At 37.4% G+C, this 23,376-nt stretch overlaps 2 protein-coding genes across 4 annotated transcripts in view; one reads left to right on the forward strand and one right to left on the reverse strand.

The window, feature by feature from the left end:
• Positions 1 to 23,376, forward strand: part of LOC127442139 (uncharacterized) — a 439,805-nt gene that overhangs the window by 225,568 nt on the left and 190,861 nt on the right. The gene's annotated exons all lie outside the window — the stretch shown is intronic.
• Positions 186 to 23,376, reverse strand: part of LOC127442135 (SWI/SNF-related matrix-associated actin-dependent regulator of chromatin subfamily D member 3-like) — a 35,751-nt gene continuing 12,560 nt past the window's right edge. For 2 of the 3 annotated variants that reach the window (XM_051699972.1, XM_051699971.1), the window contains exons 3-14: positions 18,539 to 18,628; positions 13,765 to 13,807; positions 8,086 to 8,208; positions 7,796 to 7,918; positions 7,179 to 7,274; positions 4,608 to 4,709; positions 3,582 to 3,743; positions 3,372 to 3,469; positions 3,076 to 3,211; positions 2,714 to 2,836; positions 1,492 to 1,593; positions 186 to 1,366 (exon numbers count right to left, since the gene is read on the reverse strand). In XM_051699972.1, coding sequence (XP_051555932.1) covers positions 1,313 to 1,366; positions 1,492 to 1,593; positions 2,714 to 2,836; positions 3,076 to 3,211; positions 3,372 to 3,469; positions 3,582 to 3,743; positions 4,608 to 4,709; positions 7,179 to 7,274; positions 7,796 to 7,918; positions 8,086 to 8,208; positions 13,765 to 13,807; positions 18,539 to 18,628 — 1,252 coding nt within the window. In that variant the 3' untranslated portion in view covers positions 186 to 1,312. The remainder of the gene's footprint in view (positions 1,367 to 1,491; positions 1,594 to 2,713; positions 2,837 to 3,075; positions 3,212 to 3,371; positions 3,470 to 3,581; positions 3,744 to 4,607; positions 4,710 to 7,178; positions 7,275 to 7,795; positions 7,919 to 8,085; positions 8,209 to 13,764; positions 13,808 to 18,538; positions 18,629 to 23,376) is intronic. The other variant, XM_051699973.1, reaches the window with a different exon arrangement.

The following is a 23,376-nucleotide window of genomic DNA, read 5'->3' on the forward strand; positions in this document are numbered from 1 at the left end:
ACAATGCACCATTATTTAAATAAAATACACAAACACAAGAATGCCTTGTACAAAAGCTAGGTTCAATGTCTCTGAATATGAATTATACACCTTTTGACATTTATTCATAACAGATTTAGCACTCTCAATACTGTAGTATCTATCTACTGTAGTAACACCTCAGGCCACAGTATACAAATGCAATCAACAGTTGTGACGGAATATTTAATAGAATGAAGTAATTTATTAGCATTCACAAAGATAATGTTAATGTACTTAACCTTTGGTTAATGCTTCCTCAGTGCATCCTCAGTGACATATTAAGGCAACAAAGATCCCAAAAAATGTCTGAATCATGCTAAAAACCAAGCTTTTTTTTTTTGTTTTTTTTGCCAAAAACAAAACATGAAACTATTCACGTGCAACATGCATTATTGTATCTTACAGACAAATTTCCGGCGCACCAACCTTCCTGGTGTGATAAGCCTCCGAAAATGAAGACATTTTCAAACATCCTTTATGAACAACAAATGACATATGGAGTTTTTAACAATACACATCTATATTAACGTACTGCATGTGTTCATAAAACAGAATGTGTTTCTTTATTATAGACTGAATCATAAGTGTTAATTTCCATATATTGTATAGAGTGTATCAGAATTATGATGACATCTGGCTAATTTTAATCCAGTGGATTTCATTATGATCACTTTTGCACAATGCAAGTTCACAGGCAGGAAACAGACAGGAAAATTGCAAGCAACATTTGAATATCCATAAATGTAGAAAAAACAACATGGCACATCCAATATCTATAATTACATATTATTAACTTTCTGCATTTCATTTTTGGATAATAAAAAAAATAAATTCAGAGGCATCAAAAAGCTTAATTGATTTGATTTGACCCTTTCAAAAGTTTAATTCTATTTGCAAGTGAGAAGACACACATAGTCAGTAGCATACTTGCAGTTCATGTGCATTAAAAACAGATGTAAAACAATTGTAATAGCTGCTATATTTGTGTATGACCAGTGTATACATTTTAAGATGGCCCGAATTACCTTATATGCTTATAATATGTCTTAATTTCATTGTATTGAAACTGTAAATACATTAAACATACATTAAATAACAGAACAATTACACTTATCTTCATCTCACATTGCAAACTCAATAGTTTAAATCAGTCCACACCTCAATATTGAAGTGGTCTGGTCTAATATTTTCAAGACCATGGACAACTGCCCAGTGTGGAGGCCACTAAATCATAGTGAAGCCCCAGGATAAAGATATCAGTTGTTAACTCATTCTTGAAGTTCTGAATTGTTTAGGTGCTTCGCATTGCTAAAGCTTGTTCAAGCTCTTGTCTTCGCTGTTGAATCTACACAAAAAAAAAACAAAAAAAAAAAACATAAAATTGTAAATAAAAAAATCAAGTGAAATTCTCACTTCTGAACTTGACATAACTAACAAAGATTCCAATCGAGTCATTTTTATGTCTCTCACCTTGCAATAGAAGTAACGGCTGACGGCTTCCTGAGACCAGGGCTGGTTATAAAACTCTGCTCTCCTCTCTTCCTCTGGATTCCCAACTGTATCTGTCATCAACTGCACCCAAATAAAGGTATCAGTTTAAAACAATAGAGAAGATTACAATTTCTGTTTGAAGGACACTGACTTCAATCTTTAGGAATAGTTACTTTCTTTCAGCCACTAGGTGGAGATACTGTTTCAAAATTGTATATGTCTTATATATAAGACATTAGGTTTTTATATAAAGTTTATATACATATATAATATAATATTATTTTGACTTACATTAAGTTTCCAGATGTGATCAAAATATGTAAAATGTAAAGTGTTCTAATTCTAATACATAATGAGTTCCCAAATAATTGCTATTTGGTATTTAAAAGGATAGTTCATCCAAAAATGAAAATTCTCTCATCATTAACTCACCCTCATGCCATGCCAGATGTGTATGAATTTCTTTCTTCTGTTGGCCACCAATGAGTATTTTTAGAAAAAATATCTCTGCTCTGTAGGTCCATACAATGCAAATGAATAGTGGCCAGAACTTTGAAGATCCAAACAGTACATAAAGTCAGCATAAAAGTAATCCATGCGACTCCAGTGGTTAATTCTATGTCTTTGGAAGCGATATGATATGTGTGGGAGAGAAACAGATCAATATTTAAGTCCTTTTTTTTACTATAAATTCTCCTCCCTGCCCAGTAGGTGGCAATATGCACAAAGAATGTGAATCGCCTAAAACTAAAGAAGAAGAATGTGAAAGTGGATATTTATGGTAAAAAAGGACTTAAATATTTATCTGTTTCTCACCCACACATATCACATCGCTTCTGAAGACATGGATTTAACCACTGGATTTGTATGGATTACTTTTATGCTGCCTTTATGTGCTTTTTGGACCTTCAAAGTTCTGGCCACCATTCACTTGCATTGTTTGGACCTAGAGAGCTGAAATATTCTTCTAAAAATCTTAATTTGTGTTCTGCGGAAGAAAGAAAGTCATACACATCTAGGATGGCATGAGGGTGAATAAATGATGAGAGAATTTTCATTTGTGAGTGAACTATTCCTCCTCCATTCTTCAGGACCCAGATTTTACATTGGACATAAAATGACAACCGTGTTTGAGGCTTTCCAGGCTTTCCATTGTTTTGTGTCATGACCCACCAGCTGGGAACTACTGGTTTAAACTCACCTTAAGGTCCCTGTTCTGGGAACAGATCCAGTCTTGGATGTAGCCCTTGGGATCCCTGGAGAAGCTGAGCATGAAATCTCTTTGTATCTTTAGTTGGTTGATGGACTCAATAGTTTCATGGATCTAATAAATGGGATGTGAATATGTGTTGTTTTTAAGAGCACAATCTGAACATAATATGCAGTGGAAACTTCTCCCATAATGGAGTTCAATAAATCAACAGCATCATCTGGGACACTAGAAGAACTGATCAAGCTGATGTTTTGACAAAAGCATGACAACATGTTCAACATTACAAACTTTTCCAGTTTCTGTATCTCACTTACACTTTAATGATAAAGCTCTTTTTCTGATTATCTCACCTTGTTGTCCAGGGATGCGATCTCTTGCTGATTGGCTGTGGACAGGAGGAATCCACTCATTTGACTCTTTAGAGGATCATCAACTTCAACATCAATGTCATAGCACGCTGTCTTCTTCTGGTCATTTGGATCCACACTGATAAATGAGGAAAATCTTTACCTTCTAAAGCAAATCAGAAGGCCTCCAATGTCCATTCATGTCACATGGTCTAACGACTGTTACATATCACATGCTATTATTAAAGTTAGATAAAACTGATGAATGGAAATACATATTTAAATGTTTGGCCTATTACCTGATAACATGATTTATCACAATAGGATCTGGTGGGAGAAGAAGGTTGGTTAAACGCTGGGGGATCTCACAAAATTTCAGACGGGGACAGTCAAAGATCTGGAATAAGAATCAATTATTTTATTATTTTAAATTTTTGCTATTAGACAAAATGTAAATACAGCGAACACAATGAAAGTATTTTATAGGGCAGATGACAAACTGATAGTACCTGCTGGAAATATTTATCACAGTTAATGTACTCCTTTTCATGAGAGTCCTGCAGCTTGTTCATCTTGACGTACTGCCATAATGCCTGGATGATGCAGGAGCGTGTTTGAGTGTGGATGCCCAGGAGACGTGCAAGACGAGGGTCCAACTTAAACTGAGGAGGCTTAAATGCACAATTGATAAAAAGAAATTCACAAACATCACTGAACTGTCGCGTTCAACTAGTGCAATATTATTTTTCTAAATAGGTTCCTTGATTGCCTTTTATTGTTTTATTCTTATTTTTTCCCCAGACTTTCTTAGACACTTTCATTGATGATTTAAAAAAGCCTTTATATATATATATATATATATATCTTTTTATCTTTCTGACAAACCAAGATTCTTCCCATCAGTATGTAGTTAAAGTGAAAATTGCCATAATTAAGAGAGCCATTTGCTCACTTGCTATAGCTACTTTGGAGGGCAATCAAACTTTTATGTGCTAATAGCTCAACTATAGCTGTTAATTACAATGCTTTACAAGATGGAAAAGACAAAACAACTAAAGCAACCATTATGTAGATGGGATTCCAACTGCTTTTCTAATTGTGTCTCAAAATCGTTATCTCACGGCAAGTGTAAATCTTCCTATGCGCATTTATTTAGTGATATTTCATGAAAAGAACAGTCATACATTTTAAGAGGGATTAAAACCCAATCAACATCATAAATTCCCGTTCACACAGGACGCATTCTTGCGTCCATCTGCACCCTTTTGTATTGCTTTTTCTATGTAAACGTGCTAGAAGGATGTCTTTGACTGTTGTGATGCATCCTGCTGTTTTTTCATTGTCTTATAACATTTTTAAGATGGCTTTTCAAGTTAAAACATGTCTCCAGACACCTGCTTTTGTTCTATTCCGCTGCGCTGCGTCTTGTTGTTTTTAAATGTAAGAACATATCTTGAGTGAATGGCCCCTAAAGAACTCTTCAACTGTAATCCATCACCAGTAATCTAATAATAATCCAGCATTCTTGCACACACCTGGTAATCCAGCATGAGCAGCAGGGTACAGCGCACATTCACATCGCCTGGCCTTTTCACCTGGAAGCCATCTGTCTCTTGGGTTGTAGGGGTGCGGTGCCACTGTACAGATAAAACACATTCTATATCTGAAAATGAGGAGAATATAAAACCACTCCACGAAAAGGTAAATCAAGTCAAACTAGCAAGCTGCACTCTGTTAGATGTAAACTGAAGTGTACTGCCATTTTAGATAAGGGCAACTGAGGCTAGTGGTCTCACTTCTTTCTCCAGTGACTATTTCTCAAGTTAGGTTTATTTATGAAAGTCATTTTCTAAGTATGTACATACATTAAAGGAATATTCCGGGTTCAATACAAGTTAAACTCAATCGACAGCATTTATGGCATAATGTTGATCACCACAAAAATTAATTTAGACTCATCCGTCCTTTACTTAAAAAAAAAAAAAAAAAAAAAAAAGCTAAAGTCGAGGTTACAGTGAGGCACTTACAATGGAAATGAATGTGGCCAATTTTTGGAGGGTTTACAAGGCAGAAATGTGAAATTTATAATTTTATAAAAGCACTTACATTAATAATCTGTTAAAACACGTATTATTTCAGCTGTAAAATTTTTACAGTTGTTTTAGGGTTTGTTGACATCACATCGTCATGGCAACAAAGTTGTAGAATTAGCTATAACTTTACACAGAGAAGGTTAGCAAGTGATTTTATCACCCTGAAATCATGTTCAACATGCATATTGTTAATGTCTTGGCTATACTTATACTTTTGAAATAGTGAGTATTTTAACGTTTACGAATTGGCCATTTTCACTTCCATTGTAAGCGGCTTACTGGAACCCAGATTTTTTTTTTTTTTTTTTTTTTTAAAGAAAAGGAGACAAAATTATTTTTTTAATAAATTTTTGTGGTAATCAATATAATGCCACAAATGCAGTCGATTGAGCTTAACTTGTATTGAACCAGGAATATTCCTTTAAAGCCTTGGCTACAGAAAGCTATTGTTTATTTCCACCGTTATTGCCCAGGAAAAAAGATACAGTTTACTGAACACATGTTGACCTTTTGTGACAAATGGTAACGTTGCATGTTGTCACAATATATGGGGGAAATTGGCACAAAGGAACCTGCCATTAAACAGCCCATGATATGCCGTTTAGCAAAATCGAAGCAACTAAGAAACACAACACACTTTATGAAACAGCAAAAAAAATTATGGATGACTTACGAAGATATCAAACCATTATTTTGTCTGAAAATTTTTACAATTAATAAATTGGTATACATTTATGAAAAATATACATGTCCTGAAAACACGGTTCAACTTTTCAGTTAAAAGCTACCCTCATTATATAGTTGACTGTATGCTCGGGTGTTTGTTATTGTGTCCACAGCTATAACAAAAATAATAATATTGGAATTTTAGTTTGGAGGACCCAAAAAATACTGAAGCCAACATACAGAACTACTGTACTTTGGCCACTCAGATTGAGACAAACACTAAAACTATCAAAAAATATGCATTAACTGTACTGGACTGCTTATGTGCAGTTTATCCAAGGCAAAAACACTGAAGTGGGAGACTGAATAAAATGATTAGGCTCTTTCTGTTCTTGCTTCCATTTTTCCAAAAACCACCGCATGTTTCGCCACTCTTTGAAAGACAGCATAATGGCAATGACTCACAGCTCAACTCAATTAGCTTTGCTTGACATTGGAGGCTTTTTCAATGCTGTCTTTCTCCACAGGTAAAACACTCTTTTATCACACCCCTCAATCTGGTTTGTGCCGCGATGAAAACCCACAGTCACCAAGGACAGTTTAAAGAGCTGCCGAATGAATAAACCCAAAAGCGCCAAGCGCCTCTTCAATGGCAGGATGGAAATCAAGGCATGTGAATGGGCCGAAGACATGAGGGTCACTCCTTGTGAGCTGCAGACTCTTTGAATCTGCCATCTCTAGACATGAATGTTCCTAACAAAGTCCATAAATATTAAGTGTGTGAGACAGCTGGGATGGTTCCCTTGTGTAATGTAAATGCCTGAGTCTGCCTGAATAGCACCTGTACACAATAGCTTCGCCACTAATATAGAGTGAATTGCGTTCTCTGAATGCAAAGACTCTACAGTTCTGTGCACTGTAAGAGGTTTTATATGTGTTTGTCTTCACAAATGCATTTCTTTTCTCCTGTTAATGCTGCCCAAAGCTCTGTGCTGGCTGCAGTGCCAACACTCCACAATGTCATGGGCATCTTCCTTTTGTAACCCGTTGCTATGGAGACCGTGAAGACATATATTACATGAAGTATGGTTAACTGAACTTTTCATAATGACATTGACTTTTCTATTGCGTTCCACACTGGATCGATACACAATAGAGGACAGAAGATGTCTGTTAGAGCGAAAAGAAATGTGACATCTTTTGGTTCTCTTTTACTTTCCTCAACCTTTTTGAAAATGCAAAGAGGCCTCTCGAGAGTCTCATAATAATCACTTTCAGCTTTTGTTAAGAGTAAATAATAAACATGGTTCAGCAATCTTACCATATGTTGATAGAGTTAATTCTCACCTCCACTAAGTGGTTGTCAGGGCCGTACAGATCCTTGTCCAGCTCAATAACCAGGCTTTTAAAGAAAGACGAAAACTTCCTCTTTTGTTTTCCAGGCTAGAGTGCACAGGAAGTAACAGACAAAACGTAATTAAATTTCAAATGCAATTACGCCTAAACATACATCTACAATTCTGCTCAATAATATATAATCCTCTTGCAGAAACTGCAAGATATTTAACATTTAAAAAATGTAATAATAAGAGGGATCATACAATGTTTGATCTCTAGGTACTGTCCAGATGAAGCTATTTACATAACATTTATTTACATATATTACACAATCATTTTTGTCTTGTGTAACACACTCTAACATTTGTTATGCAGCTTCTTCATGGCAGTACTGAATAAAAAAAACAAAAAAACATTTGTTTTAATGCTAAACTTACAGATTCTGCAAGGGGCGTGTAAACATATGAGCATAACTGTGTAAAGCAGAAATTACGTTTTAGGATATAGTGTGCTTAGATATGCAGGATAGTAAGACGTTTAAAATAATAACACTGATCATGGCAAATGAATTCAACTCTGAATTACCGAACAGATTGTAATATTATGAATGCAAACTCAGTGCTTACATCATCCAACAACTTGCCCTCTACACGCAGCTCCCAGGATGCAATGCTGCCCTCAGAGTCCTCTGCATCAGGTTTGGCAGGATTGAATGTATTTGAAATGTACAATCGGAGCTTTCGCTTTTGCTACAAGAGAGGACATTTTGAGCTGTATTAAATTCTTCTTATTAATAGTTGCTGTATGAACTACCGAGAGTAAAAATGTACTCTCACACACACACACACACATGAAAAAAAAACACTGTTTAGCTTTTGCAGGTCATTACTGTATTGGTATGATCATGAACACATACCTTCATTGGTCTTTTGAGGGCTTCCTGGATATCCACCCTCTTCCTCATAATGGTTTGGTCGAGTTTGCGTTCAAAAGCCAGGAGGTCCATGTATGCCTGGGATTCTGGCACCATTTCACGGATCTAATGAAAAGGCATTGTACACAAGTAACTCTGCAATCAGTTCTCGCCACAATTCAATAATTTTGCACAAGTCAATAAATTATGAATAATCAATAACTTTGCATTGCTAAAGCTGTGGTTACTTTTCCATCTTCAGTTTTTAATTTACACAGCATTTTGAATGTTGTGAAAATTATTTATATCTTGACAATTAGAGAAATCCCATCGAGTGGTTGACCGATATGAGTTTTTCAATGGCAATTTTCAAAAGCCTTTTTAGAGTGGCTGATGACCAATATTTGGCTGACATTAACAGTATTGGGTAAGTTACTAAAAAAAAGTAATCCACTACAAATGACTAACTACTTTTTAACTTCATTGAAAAGTAATCACATTACTTTACTTTTAAGTTACTTTCTAAAACACTTGCCACACATTTTTTGGTTTTTGCACTCAACAAATTCAAAGTAATGTCTATTTTCTCCTTGTTCATTGTCATACACCTTTCAGCTGTCACAGAATCACAAACAGATGTACATAAGAACATATGAATTCATGTTTTAATTGTATTACACATAAATAATATATATTTTAGAAATTTTTGTAACCCAAGTACTGCACTTCAAAGTAATTACTTTCATTTAAAGTCAGTAACTGTAAACTGATTCCAAGAATTTAAAATAGAATGCATCACACTACTATTTGTGCCAAAAAAGCAATTACAGTAACTAATTACTTTGTAATTCAATTATACCCAACTGATATAAACAATGTAAAATAATGACAGAAAATCATATGTACAGTGGCAACAATACACAAACAATTATAATCTTTCATGTCTTTATCGAACACATCCCATTAAACACTTTTATAACTGGACCCTGACATCAGCTTGTATGATATCTTGATTAACTTGGGAATTCATTTTTCCCTCGATGATGGCAAGTGGTCCAGGCCAACAAAGCAGCCCCAAATAATGATGCTCCCTCCACCATACTTCACCGTTGGGATGTCTTCATGTTGGTATGCAGGGCCCTTTTTATGCCATACGCAGTGCTTTGCGTTCTCCCCAAACAATTCAACCTTAGTTTCATCAGTCAACAAAACATTTTCCCAGTAGCGTTGTGGAGTGTCAAGATGGTCTTTGGCAAACTTCAGGCGGGCAGCAATGTTTTTGTTGGAAAGCAACGACTTCCTTTGTGGTGTCCTGCCATGGACACCATGCCTGTTTAAAGTTTTCCATATAAACAGAGATGTTAACTAGTTCCAACAATTCCTTGAAGTCTTTAGCTGTCACTCTAGGGTTCTTTTTTACCTCACTGAGCATTCTGTGGTGTGCCCTTTGAGTTATCTTGGCTGGATGGCCACTTCTAGGGAGAGTAGCCACAGTACTAAATTGTCTCCATTAATAGATGACTGTTCTAACTGTGGACAAATGAATATCTAAGCTCTTCGAGATAACTTTGTAACCCTTTCCAGCCTTATGCAAAGCAACAATTCGTGATCGTAGATCTTCTGAGAGGCATGGTCCACGTCAGCAGATTCTTCTTGTGAACAGCAAATTCAGAATGTTTGAGTGCTTTTTATAAGTCAAAGTAGCTCTAACTAGTGTTAATCTCATCAACAAAATCACAGACGAAAACGTTCGTTGACTAAGGTTTTTTTTAATTTCGTCATGATAACGAAGACGAGATGAAAAAGGCTTATCATGACGATAATTAAATTATTTTATTAAAGCATACTGTTGATGAAAATATGATGAGATAAAAATGATACTGTAAGATATTAACAGTGCAAGATATGAAAAGGAGAAGAAACATCTATAGAATCTGTATATAGAAGAAGATATTAGATATAGATTCATCTAACCCATTAATAATTGGGGATTTCTCCGCTTGAGATGTGTGAGTTAAACACAGGCAAAATGAACCACTTCAAAACGGTGTAAATACCTCATTCAAACGCATCCTATTTATACATTTTAATCACTATAGTAGCCTATATCCACAACATATATGTAACATAACAACTTAAATCTGCACAGTGAAGCGAATGAACAGGTGAACTTGAACTAAATGACGTGCTAGTCAGAATATGTATAACTTGCATTGTGAATACACTGTTTCCGTAAGAAATACGCTACACGCAATGTAATATCCTTTCACGGAAAATTAAAAGATTATTATTATAAAATTAAATTCTCAAAAGCATGAAGAATTCAGATAGTAGGCTAACTTCTAAAAAGTAGCTAATACTTCAGTCTATTCATTATTATTTTAGGAGCTCAGATTTTTTCACAACAAGGACAGTAGGCTATGTATAGTTATAGGTTTGATACATTTTTAAATTAAAAAATGTTTATAATTTTTTCCCCCTTAAATGTTTGAATATTTGATTAAAGTTTGGTCTGTTACCGTTTGACACACTTTTTTGTCCGCTTTGCACATCGTCGTCAATTAAAAGATTTTATTTTCCCTGACTAAAATGATACATCATTTTCATCAGACTACAACAGACTAACTATGAGATGACGAAATATTTTCATATTCGACATATGAAATATTTTCATATTCGACATCTTCGTCAAAAGACTAAAACTATGACTAAAACAAAAAAATTAAAAAATGAACACTGGCTCTAACCCACAACTCCAATCTCGTTTTATTAATTGGATGCCAGGTTTGCCAACTTCTGACTCTAATTAGCTTTTGTTGACGTTATTAGCCTAGGGCAGGGGTACTCAATTAAAGTTCCAAGAGATCCGGTCTCTACATTTCCTTCCCAGCAAAGGTCCAGATAGTATGTAGCTTGCATGGTGTCAGTAGTTATATGGCTAGGAAATTATATATCTTTTTTTAATAGTTTTTATAACTTGCCATGTTGACAGCAATAGTACTTTGTAAAAAAATAAATAAAGAAGAAAAAAAAGAAAAATCCTGAAATGAGGACATTGGGGGCCCAGAGACAGCTAGTGGAGTCTGAGAGCTCTTTTCTACCAAAAGATTAAAATATTTCATCAAGACTTCATCAGTCGAGGGCACAGTCTGATCAACAGTTTGTTTTGAAGCTGAATGAAAGCAGTCCAGTTTTGTTGAAATATTTTTACATTCAGAATCTATACCTATGTATGGGACATAGGCGGCCTTTTGACTGATAAAATAATATGTGGGTTCAGGGGTGTCCCCTGAGAGAAAATATATAAAAATGTAAAAGCCTGAATGGACCATTTTTATATTTTCCTTAAAGTGAGAATCTACTAACAACAAACAAACAATTTACATAACAACAGTGAAGCATTAAATATCTGTTTGATTAATTTAAGGATAAATAGGCTTTCCTTGCCATGATGACGTCTCTGCTTAATTTTCACAAAATTAGAACAAAAATCAGTTTATTGTGAATGCTGGTAACATGCTGATTAATGAAGCTAAATTTAGATGGAAAAGATGTTATAGTCTTAAGGCGGCAGGTTAACTTGTCCTGACACAAACCTGGCTTAGCTGAACCGGCTGAATCACATATCAGACAGATGAAGATAGTTTCGCTTTACTTAATTTTTGTTTACAGCAGTGTGTTTAAGCGAAAGATGCCAGTATCTGTAGCGGTGTCTCCGCTACTGTTCTTAAAATAACCGCACATGCATCTCGAACACACAGTAATTTAGGCTTTATGCGGCGCCTCATGTCTATAGCTGGGAGAGGGGCAACGCACCCAGAGTGGGAATAAAGTGAGTAGTGCCGAACGTGCTTTATTCCCGCTCCGCGGGCGAATACACGTATGCTTACATAATCATGTAGCCAGGTGTCAGATAACTAGCACAAAGCTTCAGAGCTCTGTCCGGATTTAATTGTCCTTCGGTCTGGATCCGGACCGGAGTCCGCCAATTGATTACCCCTGGCCAAGGGGTTCGCATACTTTTTCCCAACCTACACTGTGAATGTTTGAATGACGTATTCCATATGTAGAACAAAGCAATAATTTGTGTATTATTAGTTAAAACAGATTGTGTTTGTTCACTATTGTAATTTAGATGAAGATTAAACCAGATTTTAAGACAAATTTATACATAAATGCAAGTAATTCCAAAGGGTTCACATACTTTCTCTTACCATTGTACATAAAATTGCTGAAATTAAATGAACAGTCATTTTACACAATATTTCCACAAATTTCCCTACATAAAAAAAAAAAGATTTTGGCTGACACAAGAAAATCTGTTCAAGGAATGTTCCGGGTTCAAACCTTGTCCCTTGCTTAATAAAAACAAAAAGAAGCAAAACTGCAGTTACTGTAAGGCACTTACAATGGAAGTGAATGGGGCCAGTCCATAAACATTAAAATACACACTGTTTCATAAGTATAGCCAAAAGACATAAACATTTTACATTAACATGGTTTTAGTGTAATAAAATCTCTTACTAAACTTATCAGTTGTTACAACTTTGTTTCCATGATGACATAATAGGGCTAAACCTTGTAATTTTGTAAACTCTGCAACGCTGGTAAATCCCTGATTTTATCACAGTAAAAGCACATATAATGTTTATATCTTGTGGCTATATACTTTTGAAACAGTGATTATTTTAACGATCCATTTTTAACAAGTTCCATTTTTAACACTTCCATTTTAAGTGCCTTTAACTGCAATTTTAATTAAAAAATTTTAATAAACCAGGGCCGAGTTGAACTAATTTTTTGTGGTAAATAACATTATGCCACAAATACTGTCAATTGAGCGTAACTTGTTTTAAACCTGGAACATTCTTTTAATTGGCCAGTCAGGTGCAATAATTGACCAATAATCTCAGAATGGCCAAATATTGGCCAAATAATCAACCTGGCCAATATTTCAGTCTATTATTAGTCCTATCTATTTTCCACAATATTCTAGTCTCATACAACTGTACCAAATAAGTTACTAATTTTAGTGAACCAAAACACATCACTCACAGACTGCAAAAGGAAAAAGTCAACGACTTTTTGGCATTCTGATTCTCCTTTGTGATTTGTTACTGAAACCAACCATGTATGTCCTTTAATGATGCACAGAAAAATTTTAACTTGACACTCTCTCGATTTCCACTGTATTGCATCATTCTCTCTTCCCCAAGTGACCTCAAGCCTTCATAAACCCCATCACAATGAATCTTACAGTTTGCTTGTTGAAAATACTACAAAGACATTGAGAGGATATTGCCCATATGTGTTGCACCCTTCACATCAACATATTCTAGAACACACTATTAAATACACACATTAACTCCTGCCTCCTATTCCTTTGTGGCATATTATTGTGAGTCACATCCCATTGGAGGCACTTCACCAAATCAGTCTTGCAACCACACGCCATCACGCTCCCTGGGAATCAAGCATTTTCACACCCGCAGAGAACACCAAAAACATGAGAGCAGTCTTCGGACACCTCTTGCCCACCCATTTTACTTTCTTGCCCCACAAAAAAAGAAACCAGCATAATTACCTGTAACATGCGATCACACTCTAAACTTGGCACAGAAAATTAATACATGAATAAACAAATATAAATTAACAAATAAAAGCCATAGTGAATGAGCTCACCCTCTGAGGGAGAATCTTGTCTGCCATTTTTCTTCTCTTGGCACTACGGATGGGGGAAAAGAGTGAGAAAGAAAGAGAAAAAGAGAGAGAGAGAGAGAGAAAGCATGTTACTATGGTGACAGATAGCAGAGTCCACAGGCCATCTGCTAAATAACTGGGACCCATCCAGACGTTTTTCCAGCTGCGTATATTTGTGTATCTGTGTGTGATCAGGCGAGAGAGTTGAAGAAGGATAAAAAATACAGCAGAAGCTGCAAAATATACTAGTTTTGGGAGAATTGTTAAAGGAATAGTGCACCCAAAAATGAAAGTTCTGTCATAACCTGTTTGAATTTCTTTCTTCCGTGAAACACAAAAGGAGTTATTTATAGCTCAATATCAAAGCTGATCTTTTCCATACAATGAAAGTGAATGGTGACCACAGCTATCAACTAAGTTTTTCAAGGAAAGGTTTTCAGTGAATAACTACTTCAGTTTTAGTCTGTTCCTCACACAAAGCTACAGTTGAAGTCAGAAGTTTACATACACTTAGGTTGAACTCATTAAAACAAATTTTTTAACCACTCCACAGATTTAACTTTAGCAAGTCGCTTAGAACATCTACTTTGTGCATGACACGAGTATTTTTTCCAACAATTGTTTACAGACAGATTGTTTCACTTTTAATTGACTATAATCCAATTCCAGTGGGTCAGAAGATTACATACACTACTGTGGCTTTAAGCAGTTTGGATAATTCCAGAAAATGATGGCAAGCCTTTAGACAATTAGCCAATTAGCTTTCTGATAGGAGGTGTACTTAATTGGAGGTGTACCTGTGGATGTATTTTAAGGCCTACCTTCAAACTCAGTGCCTCTTTGCTTGACATCATGGGAAAATCAAAAGAAATCAGCCAAGACCTCCACATGTCTGGTTCATCCTTGGGAGCAATTTCCAAATGCCTGAAGGTACCACGTTCATCTGTACAAACAATAGTATGCAAGTATAAACAACATGGGACCACGCAGCCATCATACCGCTCAGGAAGGAGACGCATTCCATCTCCTAGAGATTAACGTAGTTTGGTTTAAAAAAGTGCAAATCAATCCCAGAACAACAGCAAAGGACTTTGTGAAGATGCTGAAGGAAACAAGTAGACAAGTATCTATAGCCACAGAAAAACAAGTCCAATATCGTCATAACCTGAAAGGCTGCTCAGCAAAGAAGAAGCCACTGCTCCAAAACCGCCATAAAAAAAGCCAGACTACAGTTTGCAAGTGCACATGGGGACAAAGATCTTACTTTTTGGAGAAATGTTCTCTGGTCTAATGAAACAAATATTGAACTGTTTGGCCATAATGACCATTGTTATGTTTGGAGGAAAAAGGGTGAGGCTTGCAAGCTGAAGAACACCATCCCAACTGTGAAGCATGGGGGTGGCAGCATCATGCTGTGGGGGTGCTTTGCTGCAGGAGGGACTGGTGCACTTCACAAAATAGATGGCATCATGAGAAAGGAAAATTATGTGTAAATATTTTGAAGCAACATTTCAATATGACATCAGCCAGGAAGTTAAAGCTCGGTCGCAAATGGGTCTTCCAAATGGACAATGACCCCAAGCATACCTCCAAAGTTGTGGCAAAATGGCTTAAGGACAACAAAGTCAAGGTATTGGAGCGCCATCACAAAGCCCTGACCTCAATCTGATAGAAAATTTGTGGGCAGAACTGAAAATGCATATGCGAGCAAGAAGGCCTACAAACCTGATTCCGTTACGCCAGTTCTGTCTGGAGGAATGGGCCAAAATTCCAGCAACTTATTGTGAGAAGCTTGTGGAAGGCTACCCAAAATGTTTGACCCAAGTTAAACAATTTAAAGGCAATGCTACTAAATACTAACAAAGTGTATGTAAACTTCTCACCCACTGGAATGTGATGAAAGAAATAAAGCTGAAATAAATCATTCTCTCTACTATTATTCTGATATTTCACATTCTTAAAATAAAGTAGTGATCCTAACTGACCTAAGACAGGGAATGTTTTCTACGATTAGATGTCAGTAATTGTGAAAAACTGAGTTTAAATGTATTTGGCTATGGTGTACGTAAACTTCTGACTTCAACTGTATGTATGACCTGAATTTACAATTGGAATTTAGTGCATGAGTCCTATGGGCTGCTTTTATGATACTTATATTGTGCTTTTTTTTTTGGTGTCATTTTTGGAGTTTGAAAGCCCCTGGTCACCAACCACTTTCGTTATATGGAAAAGAGCGGTATGAACATTTTGCACAAATAACATTTCCTTTTGTGTTTCACAGAAGAAAGTAAGTCTCGGCTGAGTAAATTATGAAAGATTTTCATTTTTGGGAGAACAATCCCAGTCTGGCTGTCTCATTTATTGTTATCGGTATCAATTGTGATAGATCCAGATCTTTGCACACAATATTTCTAAAAATACACCAGTTTGGTGACCTCTGAATGTCAGGACATTCACAGTATCCATGTGGATCACAAAATGTGCACTACTCATTTGAGTTGCATCCAAGTTCCTTCCTCTTTCAGAAAAACCCATACCTCCTCTACCCGAAACATGATGCATATAATTGGTGAAGAAACATTTTTCCATTGACAGACATGCCACACTCCAGTGGACACATGGAGATCTTTAGAGCCAGAGCTGAGGAACACATAACCCCATCAGAGCAGGAAATGTCTGTCCACATTCACATCCACACCCCCTCTTGAGTATAAACTTTCTCATGATCTGCCTTGTCCACCCCAAGCCACACTGTTCCTCGGGGAGAGGTTGAGAAGTGGAAACAGAGATGTGGTGGGGGGTATGAGGGTGAATGCCTCTTGTAAATACTAGATATTTTAGCTCTACAACTAATAATTAATGCATTCAGGTGACTAAAATGGGGTGGTAGTTTACTAAAAAGAACAGAAAGTTCTGCAATTATTCACTCTTCCTCATTCCATTCCAAATCTGTATGACTTTCTTCCGTGGAACACAAAAGCTGAATATCTGAAGAATATATACATAATGAAAGTGAAAGAGAACCGGAGATGTCAAGATGACAAAAAAAGCACAATTTTAGTATCATAAAAGTGGTACATAGAACTCGTTTGCTATAATCCAAGTCTTCATAATCCATACGGGATTATGGCATAAAGGCATAAAGGACCGAAATTTAAATCGTTGCTCACTGAAAATCTTGCCCTCCAGTAAAATGTTAACAACTGCAATTGGTTCATTGAGTCAATGAGTTCAACTCCAGAAACGAATTAATCCGATTCATGAGCGAGTCATTTACATGGGTTATGTGAATTGGATCAAAAGATTCACTGAAAAGATAAGACTCAAAAGAACAGTTCAGTCACGAATCAGGCATCACTACTTCTCTCATGAACTCTTGTAAATTCAACAATGATTGTGCAAATGTCAAGATGTCAAGTGCACAATGCCTTTCGGTCTGTATCTCACAAAGCTATCTTATGGCGTCAAAAGACTTGGAATATAGTGCACAACTTGTATCATATGGACCACTTTTGTAATACTTTATTGGTGCTTTTTTGTCATTTTTGAGCTTGACAGCGCCAGTCCTCAATGAAATCACTTTCATTATGTGAAAAAGAGTGGGCAAGACATTCTTCAAAATGTACAGCTTTGAAACTAGAGGTAGAGTGATATATCGGTTTAACCGATTAATCGGTGCCAATAGTTGCGTTTGGAACAATCGGTTATTGGCAAAAATATATGCCGATAGTTGCAGATAGCTTTTTTTTTTTCTCTCTGTTGCCGGATCTGGAGGATTCTACAGTTAGAATGGCTTGTTTCATCAGTGAAGTGGCCTATAAATGTGAAATAAAAACAATCACGGACACCTCGTGGGGATTTGCTAAATCTAAATCTTTTATCATTGACAGTATTCATCCATATTTTTATCCTCAGTTCAACATGTATTTTGTTGTTTTGATAAGATAATTAAGTTTTCTAAATTGAATGCTCTCTAATTATACAGTATCTTTACTATAGAGCATTGTAATGGAGCCAAGTCTCTGTCCCCAGTGTGTTTTAGGCTTGTTCATAGTTTAAAGTCCTGGATTATGAACCAAATCTTAATTTTGTTTCTGATTATTAATGTTTTTTTTGGGTTGAACCATAAACTGCATCTGGGATTTTATTAATTTTGGACTCTGGTGATGTCTCTGTCTTTGCCCGTCATAGTAAGGAAAGACCAAGACATTTTTTTAACATTCTATAAACCGATTTAAAAATCTGCCGATTAATCGGTTATATGCTTTTTCCAACAACGCAGTTATCGGTATCAGCAAAATCCACTATCGGTCGACCTGTATTTGAAACAACATGAAGGAGAGTTTATGATGACAGAATGATCACTTTTTTGTGAACTATTCACCAAAAGTATCATCAGAAAAGCCTGGACTAGATAGAAATCTGTTGAAATTTGATGCTCTGTTAAGAGGCTCATGCAACCTGCACAAACAGCTAAGTGACCATAACTGCATGTTCTCTCTCACATGCACTAGGACAGAAAACTCATTCTTAGGTCATGTAGACTATTGTGACCATTTTTATGAATGCCGTAGAGAAGCCAAATATTAGTTTGAACTTTTTTAACCTATTACCTTAAGTGCACACATGCATGGAAGAAATAGGGGTCAGTGAGGTTTGATGCTGCAAACGGGAAGTTGGGAACAATTAAATCAGGCAGGGGCATGTTCATAACAAACTATCATCAAACTAACATGCAGCAGAATAAAGGGCCTACTTGGAACCATTTGGAGGATCTGACTGGGCTTCTCTCATGTCCACCTGTTTCGCAGATATCTCATTTGTTGCCGGTAATCCAAGTGGTTTCCTATAGGTTGATGGGATTGTTTGAAACTTGTTTAAAAACAAGTTATTGTTTATCTTTGCAATACTGATTAGTGCCACTAGTGGTGCAGAAATTGCACATTTCACCTTTAAACAATTAAAATTTTATAGCATGATCTTTTAGATTCAGTGATCTGCCCTCAGTGATGACAACTGACATGCTAACACACATATAATTGTTCAAATTAAATGCACAGAAACATATTAGAGAGAGAAAATTACAATCTAAAGGAAAAGACAGCTGATGTGCAAACTGAAAAACTTGAAACAACAGTGAATTCCAAACATAATTTTACGCCCTTGAAAGTACTACAGGATGGGAATGCTATTAGCAGGGTCATTTTAAATTAAAGTGAGCAATGGAATCCCTTTATGAATGTCCCTTCCACAAGGCTGTTAATTTTGAGGAATTAATCTTGCTGTTTGTGATCATGTGATCCTGGGGGCAATTTTTTAAGAATTTACTTAAGACCAAAACCCTCAGTTGCTTTTGTGTACCCAAGGACAACAAGCGGGAAATATTCTTTACATATTTTCATGTTTTTTTTTAAAAACAAACTCCACACAGAGAGATAGTAAACAATTTTTTATCAAACAATACATAAATAGGCAATGTATGATGCAACAATTTATTGGCTACAATGTTAGGTATTAAGATTGCTTGGTAGTAAGATTTTTATTGACGTCAAGGTAAAAGTCCAATTCCAAAAATAAAGTATCATGTGCCTTTGTATAAGTCGCACAGAATGGGCACATAAGAGAGAGTAATGCCCTGCACCCTTCAGATTACTCATTTAAAATGCACTCCTGAGTAAGAAGGGTCTAGCAGTGCTCAATTTTGAATGGAATTCACTGTCACAGGGCGGTCACACTAGATTTTGTCCACACAAAATTAACGAACAGGATATGTTGTCATGTGCAGGGGTTTCTGGTTATATTCCGTATATATTATATTATAATTATTAAAGGGATAGTTCACCCAAAAATGTAAATTCTCTCAACATTTACTCACCCTCATGCCATCCCAGATGTGTATGACTTTATTTAAACAAAGATTTTTAGAAGATTATTTCAGCTCTATAGCTCCTTTCAATGCAAGTGAATGGTGACCAGACCTTTAAAGCTCTAAAAATCACATAAAGGCAGCATAAAAGTAATCCATACAACTCCAGTGGTACAGTATAATATACGTCTTCTGAAGCAATGCAATCACTTTGGGTGAGAAACTGCTCAATATTTAAATCCTTTTTTACTACAAATCTCCACTTTCACTTTCAGAATGTGAAGTGTAGTTTTATAGTAGATGAAGAATTTTAATTATTGGGTGAACAATCCCTTTAAAATATATTAATACTACTACTACTAATTTTCCTGAAACAATAAAAACACACAGCTTTGAAATATGTATTCCTTGTATTGAGCCAAAAGTCATTGCGTGACGTTTCGATCTTCTATTGGTGACGCCTCTTCTCGTCATCCGGATTCGAAAATCAGAACTCACCAAACTTGAATTTTCGTCTGTGGCAAAATGCAAAATTTCTTGCATGAGCTTGTGTCTCACACATTCAGATGTGTTTGAATTGGATTGAATGGAGCGCAAAGTGTAGTGTGACCGCACCTTAAGTGTGCCTACGGAATGCCTTAAGAGGTCCACTGAATTAGGGGGATGTAATTCAGGTAACCAATTACTGATTCACTGAGGGGCATAACAGAAATAATATATTCAGACATTATATATTCCAGTCACTAGAGGGCACTATATTTGGCAACTATTGTTGACAAATCATTGGAGAAGCAACATTTGAGAAAACTATAAAACACCACAAAACACTGGACAAGTGCAGTTCTTTCCTGTGTTGACATATTTCCTATTGAAACAACAAGTTTAAGATGGACATATTGAAGGGATGGAAATAGCTAAAAGGCTGCAGTTGGAGGGACAGTGTCATTCTAAAGAGCATTTGATTGGACAAAAATCTTTGTAGTGCAGATTGAGTCATCGATATTTTTTTAAGAGAAAGACAATTTAAATTGCTTATATATGCTAAAAAGGACTTTTAGTACACTACCATATAGATGATCTCAAAGCTAACTATCTGAATTTCAGATTGTGTTGACTTTTTCCTACAGTCTTTAAGAAGGGCAAAAGAATGTTCCGTTTTAACCCCACAATTTTAAGATCCCCAAGAAAGGCTGTAAGAATTCAGCTAGGACTTTGTTCTCTGTTGGACATTGTATGTCTCTTATTTCTAGGACTGTTGATTTAACATTAATTTAGTGAGATTAATTATATATAATAGCCCATTTAAAACAATTACGCAATTAATCATGTCCTCAGACCTAATATGGAATGTTGGGGCTTCGTTCAGGAGTGGGTTTGGTTATTAGAAATAATTAATAATTATCAAAGATAATTATTAATTATTAAAATCAATAGAACATTGATTAGAATCAACATTAGCTTATTAATCCTTCAAATTAACAATCATCAAAGATAACTATCAATTATCACAATCAATAAAATATTAATAGGAATTAATTTTGCCGGGGCACCACCCTGGAATCAGGGACTATTAACCAGAGAGTATAGCAGTCTCAATATAGGATTGTTCTCTTAGGAATTTCGACATCCGGAGAACATCGACATTCTAAAAGGGAACAACGAAGGCTTCAATCCGTGCACTGACATCCCCTGCCAGCCCTTGGCACAGGTGCATGCAGAACAATACCAAAACACTTCTCTTTAAAGTATAAGAAAATTTATTGATGCAGTAATATCAATTAATAATCAATAAAATGCAGTCAATAAACTTCCAAATTCCAACTACAAACTAAACAGTAACATGATTAGATATGGTAACTGATAAGCCTATGTGGCAGCGGGGCGTGGTCAAGCGTCCGTCCGGAGAGAGAGAAAGCGGTAAGGGTGCTTGCACCTGAGCTAGATTATGTGTAACACCTGTCTCTAATTCCAATGAGCATGGGGAGAGCGGCATATAAGCAGCCACGCCACCAGCAGAGGAGAGAGAGAGTTTGGCACAAAGAAGGCCACGGTGCTCCTGAAGCTGTTACGTTCCTTCTGTTGTATTTGTGAAGCTGATGTGTGTAAGTAACTATGTGCCTGTGAAAGCTGATGTGTTTAAGTAACTACGTGCCTGTGAAGCTGATGAGTTTGTGAAGTTGTAAAGCACTGAAATGGCTGACTAAAAAATCTTACCTGAGCCTGGAAAACCCGCTTCCCTGTGTTCTCCTTCCCTTCTACTGGAGAAGACCGACCGCCCGTTTGCTTTTACCCAACGGCTCCGAGACGCCTGCCGGAAATGGCTGCTGGCGGGGGATCGAGACGTTGCAGGAGTTGTCGACCAGGTGGTACTGGAGCAGCTAATCCATCGACTGCCAAGCGGAATGGCGGAGTGGGTCCAATGCCACCGCCTGGTGTCGCTGGAGGAAGCCGTTCGACTGGCGGAGGACCATTTGGCGGCATACCAGAGGGCGGAAGAGCCCTCCCACTCTCTCTCCCCCTTCCCTATGTTTCCCCCGATCTCTTCCCTCCCCTCTTGCTCTCTCCCCAGAGCCCGTTTCTGCCCTGCGGAGGCGAGGAGTCCTGCCACCAAAGCCAGTTCCCCGCGCACGGGGTTTCCCATCGCCCACAGCAGCAAAAGTGTCAAGTGGAAGTGCCCGCCGACGCAGGTGCGGGTGTGGCACCTGGGCCGGTCTGCTGGAGTTGCAGAGATCCGGGACACTTCTGGGATCAGTGCCCTGTCATGGAGCTGGGAACGGTGGTCTGGATCCCCGACATTCCGCAGGCTGCCCCCGATCGGGCCGGAGCGTACCGGATACCGGTAAGTGTCAAGGGGTGTACTCACCAAGCATTGGTGGACACGGATTGTAATCAAACCACTATCCACCAATGCTTGGTTCAACGCAAGGCTTTGGGCACAGCTAAAACAGTGATGGTGAAGTGTGTGCATGGGGATATTCACAACTACCCTATGGTGACCCTTGTTATTAAATTTTGGGGAACAAAACATAGAGTGGAGGCCGTGGTTAGTTCCCGCCTCACCCATTCGCTGATTCTGGGGACTAATTGGCCTGAGTTTAGAAATGTATTAAAGGGAATATGCGCGGATGGGTCCTGCACTAAAGCCATAAGATGTGAGATGTGCGATGCTCTGGCAGGGAAGGTGGAGCCAGGGCCGTCTTTGTCTGCTCCACGTCAGGATGACGTGAGGGGGGAGAGGCTGCAGCCCCTCCCGTCCTCGGGGGATTTCCCGAAAGGGATTTCCCTTTGGAGCAGTCGCGAGACGAAACCCTCAAGCACGCCATTGACCAAGTGAGAGTGATTGATGGTCAACAACTCCAGCCGGGAGTCGCCCTTTCATATCCTTATTTTGCAATTATAAACGAGTGGTTGTATAGAGTGACGCAGGACGCTCAAACAAAGGAAGATAAAACCCAGCTCTTAATACCACGGAGGCGTCGGGAAATGGTGTTCCAGGCGGCTCATTATAATCACATGGCGGGTCATTTAGAGGAAAGAAAAACACTGAACCGCCTAATAGCCCATTTTTATTGGCCAGGCATTGGCGGCGATGTCTGCAGGTGGTGTGCAGCATGCCACGAATGCCAGCTGGTGAATCCACTGGCCACCCATAAAGCGCCATTGCGCCCTCTTCCGCTGATCGAGGTCCCCTTCGAGAGAATTGGAATGGACCTCGTCAGGCCATTAGA

This window comes from Myxocyprinus asiaticus, chromosome 6, assembly GCF_019703515.2.
Source record: "Myxocyprinus asiaticus isolate MX2 ecotype Aquarium Trade chromosome 6, UBuf_Myxa_2, whole genome shotgun sequence".
Classification (NCBI taxonomy): Eukaryota; Metazoa; Chordata; class Actinopteri; order Cypriniformes; family Catostomidae; genus Myxocyprinus; species Myxocyprinus asiaticus.